Source organism: Apis mellifera, linkage group LG12, assembly GCF_003254395.2.
Source record: "Apis mellifera strain DH4 linkage group LG12, Amel_HAv3.1, whole genome shotgun sequence".
In the NCBI taxonomy this organism is placed as follows: Eukaryota; Metazoa; Arthropoda; class Insecta; order Hymenoptera; family Apidae; genus Apis; species Apis mellifera.
Window position 1 is genome coordinate 2,448,089 of NC_037649.1, and position 17,745 is coordinate 2,465,833.

The following is a 17,745-nucleotide window of genomic DNA, read 5'->3' on the forward strand; positions in this document are numbered from 1 at the left end:
ACTCGCATAAAATGAAACCAAATATACTATAGAAGAGAGTTACCCGATAGATGTCGCCGCATCGCAAGAAATTCAACTCATAAGATCAAGGGTCTCGCAAAATCGTGCACTTCGGGATTGAAAATACCTCGCAGACTGTAAATAAACTTTCGCCACAAAAGACGCCTCACAATGCCACTAGGGAAGAGTCCCAACTCTTGAGTGTGTATAGTGCATGTCCTCAATTTCACAAACGTTTGGCATACATTCGTGATTTTCTCTCTCTCGTGGTGTATGGATCGATGGATCTGTCTGGGATGTGAATTAATATTCTGGAAATGAATTGATTGGATTTCAATTTTTGTGGTATGTTGAATTAACACAATTAACGATCGCTGACAACTATATTAACATATCGTAGTTAAAATAAAATTAAATAGAAATTGGTATAAAAAAGATTGTAAATATTATAAAAAACTGTATCGTACACTTTCATTTTTTTTTATAATATGTATAAAATTTTCCTTTTTATTAATCAAGAATATCAATGCATATGTTTTGATATATTTTGTAAATAAGTAACATTTTGACAAGAAACAATTTTCTTATATTTATTGATAATAATAAGTATGATTATTCGAAAAAAAACTTCAAATTTTTGTTGTTAATTTATATATTTTATATAATTAAAGTAAAACAAAAAAAAAATTTCTAAAATTTAGAATGTGAAATTATTGAACATGAATGTATTAACTTCGGCAATTGATTTCTAACTAAAAAAACAATTCTAGAAATATATATATATATATATATATATATATATATATATATATATATATATTTATATATATATATTTGTTCTCAATTAGAAATTTTAACACATGACATTATTAATTTTGAATAAATTATTTTAAGGATAAATAGTAAGAATAAATTCATAACAGAAATAACTATTGAATTATATATATTTATTGTGTAATTTTACGACATAATTTTAAATATCAAAACTCTTGATGACAAATAATTATTTACTATTTTCAAAATTATTATAAATAATGATAAATAAATAATATAAATTATAAAAAATTTACATGTAGAAATTTATATGTAGAAATTATTTTATATTAATGTATATTATATTGAACACTTAATTGTTTATTGTGTAAAGAAAAGAATCAAATGAAACACGTACGATATGTACGTTATGCAAAAGAAGTAAAGAAAAATTTATATACGTAAATAAAAACAAATGTGTAAGTTGATTTCAAAAGTATGTTAAGATTTATAGAACTTATATTACAAATTAATATAATATTAAGATATATAGATAATATTAGACATAATTAATATATTTTGTTTATAATTTATCTGACACTAAAATATTATAAACTTTTATAAAAATGTTAATAAACTAATTCATTTAAAAAAGTATTATTTATGTTGATTAATTTTTTCATATCAATTTTTTCAAATCAATTTTTATCTTTTTTTTCTTTTTAAAAAAGAAAAAATATCTTCTTATTGTTAGAAAAATTTCTTACTAATAAATAAAGTATTTTTTAATGATAATAAATATCATTTTATTGTATAAACATATGTGTTAATAATATATAATATGTAAATTTAAATTAATTTCATTAGTTCATTTTTAATTATAAATGAAAATATAATAAAAAACTATCTTAATTTTATTAATATATGTGATATAATAATATAGCAATAATAATACAATCATTTATCAATGATAGTATAAAAAATTATCATTATAATAATATAAAATCAATAATTTCATCATTATATAAAATTTTTATTCATCAATTCTTTTTCAATTTATAAAAAAAATGTTTTTGAAAAATAATAATTTTTATAAAATAAATGTTATTAAAAACAAAATAATTTTTATTTTTTATTTTCATATTTTTCATACATAGCCATTCTATTTTTTTGTTCATAAAAATATTTAAAAAAATTATTTATTAATTTAAATATTTATTAAAATAGAGAATATTTTATAAAGTATAACTGACATTATCAATATAGGTAATAATACAGAAAGAAATTTGATATATTTTTATTATTTCAACAATCTGCTATTATAGTACTAAGAAATAGCAATTAGATGGCGATGCATCATTGTATTATGTTACAAAGCAAATTTTATTAATTCATTTACTTTTTTTAAATCAAATTTCATTCAAGTTTATTTTTTCTTTTTTCTTTATATTAGCTTGTATATATTGATAGGATTGCCGGAAAAAATATAACCATTAGAAAAATAAAAAAAGAAATAATGATGACGTAACTTAAAATTAAAAATAGAAATGAGAGAAATAACGGATGTTCTATTGTATTATGTTGTTTCCTATCTCCTGAAAGTACAAATAGAATTCCCGTTATTTCTTCTATTTTTTAAATTCCACTACTAGTGTTTATTACTTTCTTTCACTTTTTCAATTTTGGCAATCCTTATAATATATTTTACGCGGTAAAATATTCTGGCAATGTTAAATATCAAAAGACAATTATTCCTTTTTTTCATTTTTATTTTATTAACATCAAATTTTATATCTATATATATTATATATTCATTTTAATATAAATTAAATAATATAAAAGAACCTTTAATTTTATACTTATTGTATTAAAATATAAATATGTATTAACGCCACCTATAATAGAGTGTAAGAAAACAAATATGGCGGAAGATAAAATAGGTTCGTTGGAAGAAGAAGCTTTAAAGAGAAAAGAACGTTTACAAGCTTTGAAAAAGAAGACTGAAGAAAATAAAGAAAATAAAAGTGAAAGTGCTAGTAAATTACCGAAGTAAGTTTTGTTTTTTTTTTTAATTTTATTCATGTTCAAATTTAATTTTAACTAACCTCTAATAAGTAATACTAATTTTTGTGTTTTATTTATTTCAATGTGACAGACCAAAATTTCGAAGTTATAAACCACAGGATGAAAGTCTCAAAGATAAAGTATTAGAAGATGCGAAGCCAGGCAATGTAGAAGAGGAAGTAAAAGATCAATTAAGTGCTGCAAATACGAAAGTTGTTATTGAAGAACTTGTAAGTAATTATTTACAATTTAAAATACTTATTCTTATTTCATTTTATTATTGTTTTTATTTTTATTTTTTAGGATATCAGCAATCTTGCCCCTAGAAAACCAGATTGGGATTTAAAACGAGATGTTGCTAAGAAATTAGAAAAATTAGAAAGGAGAACTCAAAAAGCAATAGCAGAACTTATAAGAGAACGTCTTAAACAAGGGCAACATGATCTAGCTGCTGTGGTGAATATGGCAACCAAAGATCAAATAGAATCATTAACTTAATGTTATTAATAATATAATTTTTACATGTATATATAATATATGTATATATTTAATTATAATATTTAAATTTTATAATATTTAGTTATTTCATCTTATAAAATTTTTATAAAATATTTTATGAAATTGTAAAAAATTTTATAAAAAATGAATAAAATGCATTATTAATAATTTCTTTTATTATTATCTAAGTCACAAGTATTTTAATACAATATATTTCATAAACATATTTGTGAGAAAATACAATTTACCAGAAAACTCAATAAAATATATATATTATCATGGCAACAGTAGGAACTATTGAATAAACATATATTAGTATTTTTTGGTATAGTTATTTTTATAAAATATTTCTATTTCCTTGTTTACCAAATAAATATCAAATTTAATTACTATTTATTTTCTATTTCTACTGCTTTAATTATCATATTCAGATTATATGAGTATCGTGTATGTAGTACTTATAATCAGTCGATATTAATAATAATATAAGAATACATTTTTTAAGTATATGTATATGTACATTATTTAAGATGCTTTTACAATTAAATGATAATATTTAATTAAAAATAAAAACATTTATTTTCATTTTTATCTTAAAAATGATAAATATCTTAAACAATAAAATCTTTTTAAAATATAAAGATATTTAATAATTTCATAAATTCTTTTGCACCAAAAAGTATTGTGTAAATACACAATATAATATAATATTAAATATAATATTAAATAGTTTAATGTTACATATAATATTATTTAATTTACTTATTTACTATTAATTATTTTAAATTACATAAAAGTCAAAATAATTGACTAAAGTTTCCAATGTATTATTGATATTGTAAAAGAAAAATAAGTCCAAGTATCACTCCAAATGCTGTAACAAAAATAAAATCAAATTATTCATATTCATATTCATAATATTATTTATATACAATTATTTTTTAAACTACATATATTTCTGTATTTTTCATTATGGGAATTAGACCTGTTTAATTTTTTAGGATTAATGTATATTTTAACATCAATTTTATATCATTTTTTCAATTTTTAATTAAAAATTTTTAATCATATTATATTATCATAATAAATTGTAATCCTAAAAAAAGATACAAACGTGATATGGTCCACATGCTCTGTTGTCCATTATGACCATCTTCTTTATGAGAGTCTTCTTCATTAGATGATTTTGTTGGGTTTAGTTTTTCAGAACTATTCGTCGTTTGTTTAGAATCTGTTGGCGCAATAATAGTAGTTCCGGAAATTATGGAAGTTGGAATATTACGATAAACTATTCTACCATCTAATGGTTGCACCGGCCGGAAATTATGTGTTAAATTTCTTCCATCACTGGATTGAATTTTACGAAACACAGCCAACTGCAAATAAATAAAGTAAGTATAAACAATTAATTATAACTATTAGCTATATTACGAAGCAGTACAATTTAAGACTATTTATAGAAGATATTTTTAAATTATTTAAGAAAAAAATAGATTCTCTTATTCGTTTTTATTATTATTATTTTTTAAATATTTTTAATATAATTATATTTTTAATATAAAGATTTTATATTAAATTTATTTTTTTGGAATAATTCTTTTTGCACTTTTTTTTAGATTTCACATTTCTAATAATTGAAATATTATTAATTTTTTATGTGTGGCAATTTATGGGATAAGAATAAAAGTTCATTTAAGCATTTAAGAAAAACTTTCTCCAGTAAAAGGCTTCTAATAATCAAGTTTAAATAGTCATAAAGCTAAAAGAAAGCGTTTACAGAATATATTTATACAATATATCTTTCATATTCATGTTTAAACGATGTTAGAGTTTAATTACACATATATAATAAAATATTATTTAAAAATATTTATATACTATTTCATTGTCCGAAATATATTTTGTATATTTTATATATATATATATAAGTATATTTTGTTTATAAATATGAGTTATATTTATAACATTAGTAAAAAAAAAAAAAACTATGATACTAACTAAATAAATTTAGAAATACTTTATAAACTATAAGGCATTCTTCATTTAAAAATATTTATGATTAAATTTTAGTAATGTGAATCTTGGGTTAAAATTAAAATTTTCGAATTGTGGAGATCATCTTATCACAATAAAAGAGATTCAACAAATAAAAATTCATATAAATAAATTATAGAAAGATTAATATTTTTCTAAGAATTTCTTTAATAAAAATTTAAAAGAGAAAAATAATCTATGGAAAATAAAGATAAAATTATTTTTAACATTATTTAACATTAATTACTTCGAGTACTATGATGATAATGATAAAAGTTTAATTTATAGAAATAAATTTCAGCTTTCAGAGAATAAACTTGTCTAAAAATCACAAAAATAAAAATATAAAATAAATTGCAAATAATTTGAAAATTTATATTTATTAAAGATAAATTTAACAAATGAAGGAAATCAATAAAATTATAATATTATCCAGATTTTCAAATTGCGATATAACCTTGATTATCCAAAATAATGAAACAAGATTGTTAAGAAAATAAAAAATAAAGAAGTTTTCAAATAATACAATTTATATAAATAAATTATTTTATATTTTGAGGAAAATATGTTTATTTGTAATAAAATTGAGATTTTTTTACTTTTCATTTTTCATTTTTATTTTTCGGCATTTTCTATTGAAAAATACATTTGATATTGATATACTTAAGTATAAATAATTTTCACTTTTTTGTTTTTTAATACTAATTATGAATTTTCTAATATTTTTATATTTTTTTGCCAAATCTCTTATAATAATACTCTTATAGTTTTCCTTATTTTATAATTTAATCGAGAAATATTAGATCAAAAAATATTATTTAATTTTATTCAAAACAAATACATGTATTAATCGGTTAAAATAAAATTGTATGAAGATGAAAATATTTAAAATTGTCAATATTTTTATAGAACGCAATAAATAGATAACTTTCTGATAACTCAATTATTAGAACGTATTTGAAATCCATGACGTTTTAAAGGCGTCATTATAACATAAGAGTTAATTTTTTAAGTATTTCCGTTTTCGTTTCGAATAATTGAACGTTTACATTTTGATGTCATATATACTATATGACATATCATATGTATACTATGTTAATATATCCAACGTCAATTTCAAATTAAATTCTATTTCTATTGCTATGATAAAGAAAGATGTCTGTTTACATGGTTATGAATAGAGATAGCATATAGTTCAGATAATAGAATGTTCACGTATTAAGATATTTAGATTTAATGAATGTTTCGCTAATAGAAATTCCATTGTATAGAGATTCGATTGTGCTAGAGAATTTTCAAATATTTTTTGAAGTATAAACAAAAAATAATTAAATGAAACTTAATATACTTATACTTAAGAAAAATTGTGATTTCATAAAAAAATAATAAAATGTATCATAAGTATTACATTATTGAAGATGAAATAATTAAATTAATATTAATATAAAAATTTAGATACTTATAATTTTATTGAAAATGGTATTGATTAAAAATTTGAACTGAACAAATTCATTATTTTTTCAAAAAGTAAGTTAAAATTTTTATCATTTAGTTAATTTAAGTGGTTGTTATCGATAAAAATATTATTTTTTTCTTTATTTTTTATAATTACTTATAAATTATAAAGATTTATAATATTTTATACTAATAGAACCAATATATTGTTTGATTCTTTAATGCAATCTTTTCGAAAATTCTATGTTAATATTACAAGTTCTTTTGCTGGTACATTATATTAAATTTTAAACTTATATAAAAAATCTTTCAAATTTGATTTTGAAATATAATTTATTATAATATGTAATTTGCTTCTTTATAAGAATAATAAATAATAATAATAAGAATAATAAAAAAATTAATAAAATAATATTCAAATTGTATTTATTCTCAAACTTTAAATTGATTATAATAATTTATAATATTATTTTATATATTTTACTTTTGTCATTTATTTTTGAATTGTTTTTAATTTTATAGATTTGTAAAATTGATTAATTTTACATGTAATAATTTAATAATTAAAAAAATATTATGTGTATATCACATATTCTTTATTATAAAATAGCGATTCTAAGAAAAGATAAATTATTTCTATTTCTACATGTCATAATGATCATTATAGCTTATTAATTTCAATATTAGAAACTATTTACTATTTGCATATTTTAAAAATATCTTATATATATATATATTAAAATTAAATACCTGTTCGTGAGAAAGATATTGAGGCTCCACAAAGTCGATCCATTGGACAATTTCGAGACATGGAGGTGTGGTTAATGATCCTTTATATGTAAAATAATTTTCCGTTGATGCAAGATTAGGTGAAATCAATTTGCCCAGAATAGTATTATCATTTAATGTTATATTACTGTCAACTTCCGCTATGTTCAATATATGAGACACAATCGATTCAAAAACTGGATTCGATTTATCCGTGGCCTATAACATATATATATATATTTTATTATTATTATTTATTATTATTTTATATATTAAATATAATATATATATATATTTAATTATATATTTAATATAATATTAAATATATATATTTAATTAAATTATCATTATAAAAATTAATATATTTATTTATATATATAATATTTAATATAAAATATAATTATATATTAATTTTAGAATATATATTAATTTAATATTAAATCTTGGAAAACTATAATATAAATATATTTATATATTTATGAAACTTCATAAAATAATAAATTATACAATGACAATAATTACTTCAAAGATTATTTATATGTTGAAGGATTTATAACAAAAATGATAATAATCATATTTGCTTTATTTTCTTTATTTATTAAAGAAGAAAAAATATCTTTAATTTTTAATTAGATTTTTATTTTATAGATCAATTTTCTTTGATAAAATTGTTTATTGTATACTATTATATGATTGCTGCATATATTATTTGTTATTATGTATATATTGTATATATATTATATATATTAATTAAATCCTGAAATTAAAGAATAATTAAAATTAAATAAAAATCATTTTTTATAACGAACTTCGAATTAAAATAATATTTTTCTTAAATTTAACAAACATTAAATATATTTAAATTTATTAAAATATGTAAAAGCATATGCATTTATACTGCATAAAAATAGAATATATCATATATAATGTTTCTATTTAAAAAAAAAAGTCAAAAATATATTAATTTAGTTTTTTGTTTTCGTTCGAATTTTATTCATGTTTTCCAAAGCAATTTTACAGATATCCAAAATATACAGAGAAGAATGTTAAGAATTTTATGTACGCTCAAATAGTTAGCGTTGCATGCACGATTTACATAACTGATTTTATGCGTAGATTAAATATACAACTTACGAAAACGGATGTATATGTATATTACATATGAAAATGAAAAATCCATATGAAGCGCAATACCAAGGAGGAAATTTTTCTTTTTGTATTTACAATCAATTAGAATTTTCATTGAAAATAATAATTGCATATGATAAATTATAATTTATATAATGATAAATTATGATAAATATTATGATAAATTATAATTTAAATAATATAATTGTATGCAACAAATAAATTCTACTATTGCAATTCTACTATTAAATATTATATTACATATATTTCGTAAAAAAAAATATAACCTTTCACTTTGTGCAAAAAAATATAATATTATTAAATATAAATATTATATATATATACATTTCGTAAAAAAAATATAACCTTTCACTTTGTGCAAAAAAATATAATATTATTAAATATAAATATATATATATATATATAAATTATTAATATTTTTGAAAATAAATTATAAAAATTATAAAATTATAATTAATAAATGTAAAAAAAAATAATATGTAGTTTTTTAATGGATTGAAATGTCCGGAAATTAGACTATAGTATATTAATATATTTATTTGACCTTTAGATAGTCGATTCTAAAGATAAAGATAAACACAAAAGTTGATATAAAAATGTCGGTCGAGGTTTATTTATAAAGTCATAAGCAATTTAAATTTGCGTTAAACGAAGCGAAACGAAGATAATATAAGATCGTTCTATCGTCATCATATTCTATCGTAAACTTAAATTATTTATAATTTAATAAATAATTTCAACCAATCTTTATATATCAACATCTGTCTGATTTATCTATACGATATATAAATTTCGTTTAATTTCTAAAATTGACTTTACAAAGATGTTCTATGAATATATTAACATTCTGTATAATATTAGATGATGATAAAAAAAAACAAATTTTGCAATATTATATTTTATTTTATTTTTAAAAATATTGTTTTTATTATAAATAATTTCATTAATCATGAATAAATTTTTATTAATCAAGTGAATTACAATAATACTTTATTGACGACTATTTTTTCATTTTTTTTTTGATAAGAGATTAAAGAAAAGAGATAATTTTAATATTCAAATTAGATTTAATAAAAATTCAAAAAAGACAAGTTAAAAATTTAATTAAAAAGTTAAAAATTTAATTAAAAAAAATAATTAATATTATTATTAATACGTTTGTAAAAAAAATTGTAATATGTTTAAAAAAAAACTTGATATTTAAATAAATTTTTTTTTACTTAAATAAGTTAAGTTATAAGTTATTTCCCAATTAGTATAATTCTTTTATTTATTTGTATGATTTACTCATGATGTAAAGCATTTTTTTTTTTTTTTTAAATATTAAACAGAAAATATTAAACGAGATTTTTATTTATTTAGAGTATTTTGTTACTTCATAACATTGTTTTTTCTTTTTATATATTGTTTTATTCTGTATGTTATCATCAATCTCAAATAATCTAATATAATAATTTAAAATTAGTAATTTTTAAATTATTTTATGATATATATACTTATCTTTATTTTTATAGTAATACTAATAAATATATATATATATATATATATATATATATATATATATATATATATTATATATAATATATATATATTTATTTATAATAGTATATATATATATATATATTTAATAGAAATGATATATTTTAAATCTGTAAACTCTTTAATGTTCAAAAAATTTTGACTTCTTAAATTTCGATATTTTGTGATTCGAAATTCTTAAAATTCAGATAAAGAATAATTGTATAAACAAACAGTTTACGAGATTTCATTTCATTATGTTATTATTTCATTATAGATAAAAACAAAATAAAAAAAAATTAAATTTTTTACAAGATAAAATGTTTATTGATTAATTAGAAACATAAGTTAATTATTAATTAAAACATAAGTTTTAAAAAAATCAAATTTTGTTAAAATTTTAATTTTTGATAAAATAGATATAAAGGAAGAAAAAATAATAGAATCTCGAAAATTTCAAGAATTCTCATAAAATTTCAGATTCGATTTTTGCGAATTTAAATCAGGTTTCGACTTATCTCTATATTTTTAGTATTTAAATTTTTCTACTTAGAAAATTTAATTTTATTCTAAATTTTCTCAAATAAATAACTTTTTCACTTATATCCTCATAAAAATTCTCATATATTATCATATCCTATATTATTTTATGAGCGATATTTTATGAGCCTAGAATTAAAAAAAAAAAGTCACAAAATTTATGTTTATTTTAAAAAAAATAAATATATTTCTCTTTTTTTTGAACAAGCTTTTTTGACTTTTTAAAAATATTTTGTCTTTTAAATTAAATACTTGTTAAGGACAAAAACCAGGACTGATTTATGAGGCGGCTAAGATATTCGAATTTCAATAGCTTCAGCATTCTCAACAGTTTAAGGTTTTAGTAGTTTAGTAATTTATGAGCAGATACAATTCCCTTGTATTGTTTTAAATTCTCAATAGTAGTTATTCGAATGACTGAGACACAAAGCATTGCCCATTTTATAAGTCACATTTGCGCACCAAATGCTTTGCAATCGACCACTATAGAGAAACGATCTCAAGAGTCTGTTAATCTCTATGCGTTGCGACACTATCCTGTTAATATCCATCATTGAAAATTCTCCAATGTGACATTCTTCTTCTTTTCGTTCTTTTTACATTTTTTCTTAGTTGTTTTCTTTTTACATTTTTTTACTTAGTTACATTTTCATAAAAAATAATTACTAGAAGAATAATTAAGAAAGATTCGTAATAGTTTCAAAAATTTAGAAATCGCGGAAATCAATCAGATTGCAATTAATCGGTGCAGAAATCGGAATTCGATTAGAAACTGCAGAAGTCAAGAAAATTCAATTCAAATAAGATCGCATTTTTTTTTATTTAATCATCGCAGAATTCAATCAAATCATATTCAGTTCGATCAGAGATTATGGAATTCAATCAAAGAAAAAGAAATCAAAAGTTAGTCAGATCATAATCAGTATCTATAAAAAAATAGTTAGGGTCAATCATCATTAAGTTCATAATATAAAAAGTTTATGAACAATCCTATAATCATGATAAATGATAACATTTGAGTGATAATATTCAATTAAAATATATCTTTTTGTGTAATAAATAAATTTTGTTTTAATATATTATTAATATTAATTACATGATTTTCATTTTTAAAAATTTGATCAAAATATTTTAGATCAAAAGAATTTGATAAATATGATTTATTTATCAATTAAATTTTTATTTTTTACCTCTATTATTATTTTTATTGTGCATAATCGTTTTAATAATCGTTTAAATTATTGTAATAGATGAGAATATATTATTGTTAATGTTAATTAACAATAATATTTGTTAATTATAATATGTTAATTATTTTTATATATTATAAACTCATTTTCTTTGTGGCAAAAGCATGATATAATATATCAAGCATATAAGTTGATGAACTTTTTTATTTGTAACTATTTATCCTGAAAGATTAGTTTTAGATAATTTTCCAAAACAAATATAAAAGTTACTATACAAAAATATCGATTAAAACTTATTTATTAAATCATAAGTAATTGAAATTTATGAAAAAAATAAACCAAAACGGAGATATTTTAGTCTATATTTATCTAATTTATTTATAATTTCATAAATAAGTTTTAATCAACATTTTTGTAGAATAAGAGAAAATTTGAAATAGTTTGAGATAATAAAATAAAAATTGAAAAAGTTTCATAAACAAATATTGTTTGAAAATACTATTATATTTAATGATTAAATCAAATATTATTTAAAAATATTATTTTACTTTGTGTTTAAATTGAATATTGAATTGAAAAAATTTCTATTTTATTAAATCAAAATTATTAATTATAAATATTATTTATTGATTCTTGAATTCGAAAATAAGAGATAGAAAATTCAATGTAAATATTAAAAATCTTTTTAATTCATGTATAAATTGAATATGATAATTTATTAGCTTATATTCTTATTATAAAATGTTAATATAAATTAAAATCTTAATCCAAATATTATACAGGATGTTAATGTATTCATAAAACATTTTAGAAAAATTGATTTTAAAAGCCAAAATGAATACAAAAATTAGTATACAAAAATGTCAATCGAAATATATTTAAGTTACAATTTAAGTTTGTGTTAGATGAAGTGAGACAAGAAGAAGATAAAACAATGGTGTAACAGAGATGCAATTTCATCTCGCTTTATTTACATTTTACTTTCTCTAATACAAACTTATATTTTAAGAAATAAATCTTAACACAATTTTTGTGTTTGTTTTATCTTCTAAAGTCGATTTTCTATGAAAAAAGATATTCTATGAAAATCTTAATACTTTGTATATTATTTGAAATACTTTCAACAAAAAATTTATTTATAAAATTCTATATCACTCGAAAAAATAAAAATATTTATTTTTATTTATCTATTTAAAAAATTTATTCATTCCAGTCCTGCATTTTTAGTATATTAATTTTTAAGTTTATCTTTATTCTTTAAAATCGATGTTTTAATTTTTATATATTAACATGCCGTATAAGAAATATACAATAATTATTAAAAATAATATTTAGATTATTTTTTATATTTAATTAATAAAATTCAGAACAAAATTTAGTACTAATTTAGTTTTTAAAAATTAAATTACAATAAAATCATTTAAAATCAAAAAATATTCTACGATTATATTACATATAACATTCTGTAAAATATAATCATAAAACGATATTTTATAGTATTATGTATAGTATATGAATTAAGTTAAGTTAATTAACTTTGAAGAAAATACTACATCTCAAAAATATTGATTTTTATAATTTTCTTATACTTTAAATTATAAGATTATTTAATAACACAATAAAATTATTTATAAACATAAAAAAATTGCACATTCGAATACAATTTATTATATTATATAATATATAATTTATTATATTCGCAAAATTAATCTTTATAATATGAAAAGAATATATTATAGCTATGATGAATTGATTCTATTTTAAAAGTTCATAATAAGCTGATTCTTTTAAAGCAATATTATTGTGTAATGATTTAATATTTACCTGATACAAGTATCCAAGCACAGTGAGGCCATCAGAATATTCTGTCGCTTTGTCATATGAGCCATATTGTTTCTTCCAAAAGACTGCATGCAGCTCCATAGAAAATGAACGATTATTAATAAGATCCTCGGATCCAAGATTATCATTTTGGCCCCAATGAAAGTGTAATTGTTGAAATACGTATGTATTATTGATGGGCCCACCTGATATCGTGGGCAAATCAGGATCGAAACTTCGAATCATTACTAAAACAATATATGATATAACGATATCAATTTATTATATTTGCAAAAGTAATCTGATAAAACAGTTTTATTTTATAATAGTCATTCTTTCAATGCGCACGATTTCTTAAGTCTTTATCTTAATTGCAACAAGACAATGTCTGTTATGACTTGTCTGTACAATAATCAACGTTAATTTCCAGCTGTTCAAGGATAAAAATCACGTTTGAAAAACGTTCAGAATATTTGAAATAATCAATGCTCGTATACAGGTTAATCGGACTTTAAAATTCTCTACTTTCCTAGAAGGAAACAAATGTTTTAAACATTATGTATCTTTGTAATTGTTAAAAATAGTTTGCGTTCAATGTTTAATCATTCACTTTCCATACGATAGTCATTATTTTTAATTTGAGATCTGAGGAAAAATTGAAATACATAAAAAATTAAAATATTTTCATTGACAAATACTATTTAAAAGTATCTATATGTGTGTCACTTAATATTTAAATTATGAACAAATATATATTATGCGCATGGATATAAATAAAATATTTTTTATTTTAAATATTTAATAATAATTTTATTTTATGTTCTTTCTTTATTTTTTATTTCTGAATTTTTTATATATTATATCATATATTAAATCATTTTATAAATAAATTTCCAGTTTCACTTACAAAGAATCATGTATTCATCAATGTAAAATCAAATTATCGTATATACAACTGAAGAATTAAAATATTTATGTAATTTTGATTAACAAACGATTAATAAACTAAAAAAACTTACTTTCCATTATGCAATGATTGATTATATATAGATATGTATACAACAATGATAGGAACCAGTAAATTATTTAATTAATTAAACTAATTAAATATTGATATGAAAAATAATACTATATTGTATTCGTTATGTTCTTTATAAATCAATATCAACAAATTATCGCTTATTAATTATAAAATTTTTTAAATAACAAAGTTTTTAAAAATAGAAATTATGTAAATTAATAAATTTAAAATTAGATACTTTAATTGAAAAAAAAATATGTTTTGAAAAGAAAATTATCAATAAATATTAAGTAAAAAATATATGATATTTATACAGAAAAAGGGTTAACCTCACGGATTTTGATAGCCTTGAAATATGTTAGCAGAATAGAGAATATTTTATATAAAATTTTCCTACATACTTATATAACTTTTTCCTACATATTTTGATATGCCATCGGTTTTAATTTGCAAATAATACACAAAAATATGTTAAATAGAATATATTATATATCTACTATTTAAAATAGATTTAATTTAAATTAAATTCAAGTTAGATTTTTAGGACTAGATTTATGTTACATTACTTAATTTAAATTTATTTCAAAATTAAACGAAACAATATCTTAAATTTAAATCTAGTTAATTAAATAATTTAATAATTACTTTATCACATTCTTTTTAGTAAATAATAATAATATAAATAAATATTATATATTATTTCACTTGAATTTTCCTCATTATTGACTAAAAATTATATTAAAAAATTATATAAATTATATAATTTAAAAAATGCTAGTATTCGACTATCAAAATTATATTTGCGACGAAATAAATTTTTCTAATTACCATAGTTCTAAATTCGATTTCCATATGATAGAATTGAAATCCGTATTTTTCTTATTAATTTTTTAATATAGTAACAGAAATATTTCCATTTATAAACCCAATTGAATAATACTTAGTCAATAAAATTTAAAATATATCTGAAACTAAACAGTCTAAAAACAGTCTAATAAAATAATCTAATCATATATCTAATCATATATTCTTATACATACTTTTCTTTATAATTAGCTTTAGTAGATCAAGTAGCATTATTTAGTATTATTATTATCATGATTCAATAAGTTTAAGATGGAAACAGTATGGATCAGCGCTATTTTTCTCTGTATAATTAGCTTACTATTTTTTTTATATTGAAATTAATGTTGTGTTAAATTAGTAATGTGTTTTTAAAAACATTTTACTTATGAAATAGTATACAATAGTATGATAATATATCATAATACAATGATATTATAATTAAAAATTCCTTATGCAAAGTATTTTCACATAAAATAATAATTTCTTTCATTAATAGTATAATATAATATATAATAGTAATAATAAATTAATAATAATAATAATATTAATAATAAAAATACAATATAGAATGAATTAATATTAAAATATATATTTGAAATTTTATATACTTATATTCAATATATTATATACTTATATTATATACTTATATTCAATATATTATATATTATACATATAATATATAATTATTATTTGAAAAAAAATTTATTTACAAAATTTTATATCACTCGAAAAAGAATTTATTTATTTAAAAATTTTTTTTTGCAATTTTGCATTTTAATTTCACAATGATACAATACTTTCAAATGATATACAAACAATACTAACAATAAAAATAATCCAATTGAAAATTAAACAAAAAAAAATAATAAACAAATTATATTCTAATTATATTATAAAATTTATTATATAAACAAATAGAAAAATATAAGTTTTTTTAAATATAATTTTAATGAAATATCCTTTTAAAAAAAACTTGAAAATGACTTTGATTTTTTTTTTTTTTTAACAAAATTATATAATTTTTAATGTACTAATTGACAACATTTGTTATTTCCTACAAAAATGTATTAAATTATATATATATATATATATATGTCAAAAAATCATTAGTTTAAAAAGTATTGTGTAGTATTTGTGTAGTATTTGTGTAGTATTTTTTTATAGAAATTAAAAATTTATAGAGAAATATGAAAGAAAAAAAACATTTAAAGCGATATTCTAATGCTTCTTGTATTTACACATGATAAATTAAAAAAATGAATTTTCGATATGTATAAATAACATAATGCTCTTTTATAAAAAATAATAAACTGTTTATTATTGGTGATTTGTGTATTAAAAATCATACAATTCCATTTAATTCTATCTTTTAATGGAATTTTTGTAGTACTGTTCAATTTTAATCATTTTAAAATTATACAATAACAAACACGTTGTTTATAAAATGAAGAAATAAATGGAATGAATAAATGCCACATTTTTCAAATTTAAAAAATGACTCTAATTTTGTGTAATGTTAATTCATTTGTGTCAAATGTAAAAATATTTTCATAAAAATTCAAAAAGTTATTATTCATTTTTATTTCTATATTTAAATTAAAAAAAATATATTTTTTTTATAAAAATTTCAATTAGTAAAATAGTAAAAAATATTTTATTTTATTGCATGACGAATATACTTATTATTAAAAGAGTTTCATGATGAGTATACTCATCAAATAGCATTAAAATACAAAGGTTATTTTCTATTCTATCTAGATACTTAAAGAAAAAACTATTAGTATTACATAATGTATTTCTTTTATCAAACAACTTTTGTTAAAACATTTTTTTATAACATTTTTTCTTTAAAGGATATTTCATTGTTCATCATTTAGAATTAGATAAAACAGACATTCTATATGTAAATAATAATAAAAACCAATAATAATGAAAATGGATTTAAAATTTAAAAAAAACAAGAGACAAACAAATTTATATTCTAGTTAAACAATGTCTTTCAGTTGTGCGAATGAATATAAAAAATTTATATATATATATATACATACACATATATGTACATATATTACCAAGAATGAAAATAATATT

At 18.3% G+C, this 17,745-nt stretch overlaps 2 protein-coding genes across 2 annotated transcripts in view; one reads left to right on the forward strand and one right to left on the reverse strand.

Annotated features, from left to right (window-relative positions):
- LOC551200 (coiled-coil domain-containing protein 12) lies at nt 1-3,481 on the forward strand. Its single transcript, XM_623595.5, has 4 exons — nt 1-345; nt 2,658-2,802; nt 2,909-3,047; nt 3,121-3,481. Exons 2-4 carry the CDS (start codon nt 2,675-2,677, stop codon nt 3,313-3,315), a joined length of 462 nt encoding a protein of 153 aa, XP_623598.1. The 5' UTR covers nt 1-345; nt 2,658-2,674; the 3' UTR covers nt 3,316-3,481.
- LOC727237 (carbonic anhydrase 2) overlaps nt 3,470-17,745 on the reverse strand; it is a 34,077-nt gene continuing 19,801 nt past the window's right edge. Inside the window, exons 4-7 of the mRNA XM_003249415.4 lie at nt 13,794-14,038; nt 7,555-7,791; nt 4,430-4,691; nt 3,470-4,189 (exon numbers count right to left, since the gene is read on the reverse strand). Coding sequence (XP_003249463.1) covers nt 4,143-4,189; nt 4,430-4,691; nt 7,555-7,791; nt 13,794-14,038 — 791 coding nt within the window. The 3' untranslated portion in view covers nt 3,470-4,142. The remainder of the gene's footprint in view (nt 4,190-4,429; nt 4,692-7,554; nt 7,792-13,793; nt 14,039-17,745) is intronic.

Coding starts and splice junctions, on each gene's coding strand:
- LOC551200 (XM_623595.5), top strand. CDS start 2,675: ATGGCGGAAGATAAAATAGGTTCGTTGGAAGAAGAAGCTTTAAAGAGA. Junction 2,803..2,908: donor AGTGCTAGTAAATTACCGAA/GTAAGTTTTGTT, acceptor TCAATGTGACAG/ACCAAAATTTCGAAGTTATA. Junction 3,048..3,120: donor AAGTTGTTATTGAAGAACTT/GTAAGTAATTAT, acceptor TTTATTTTTTAG/GATATCAGCAATCTTGCCCC.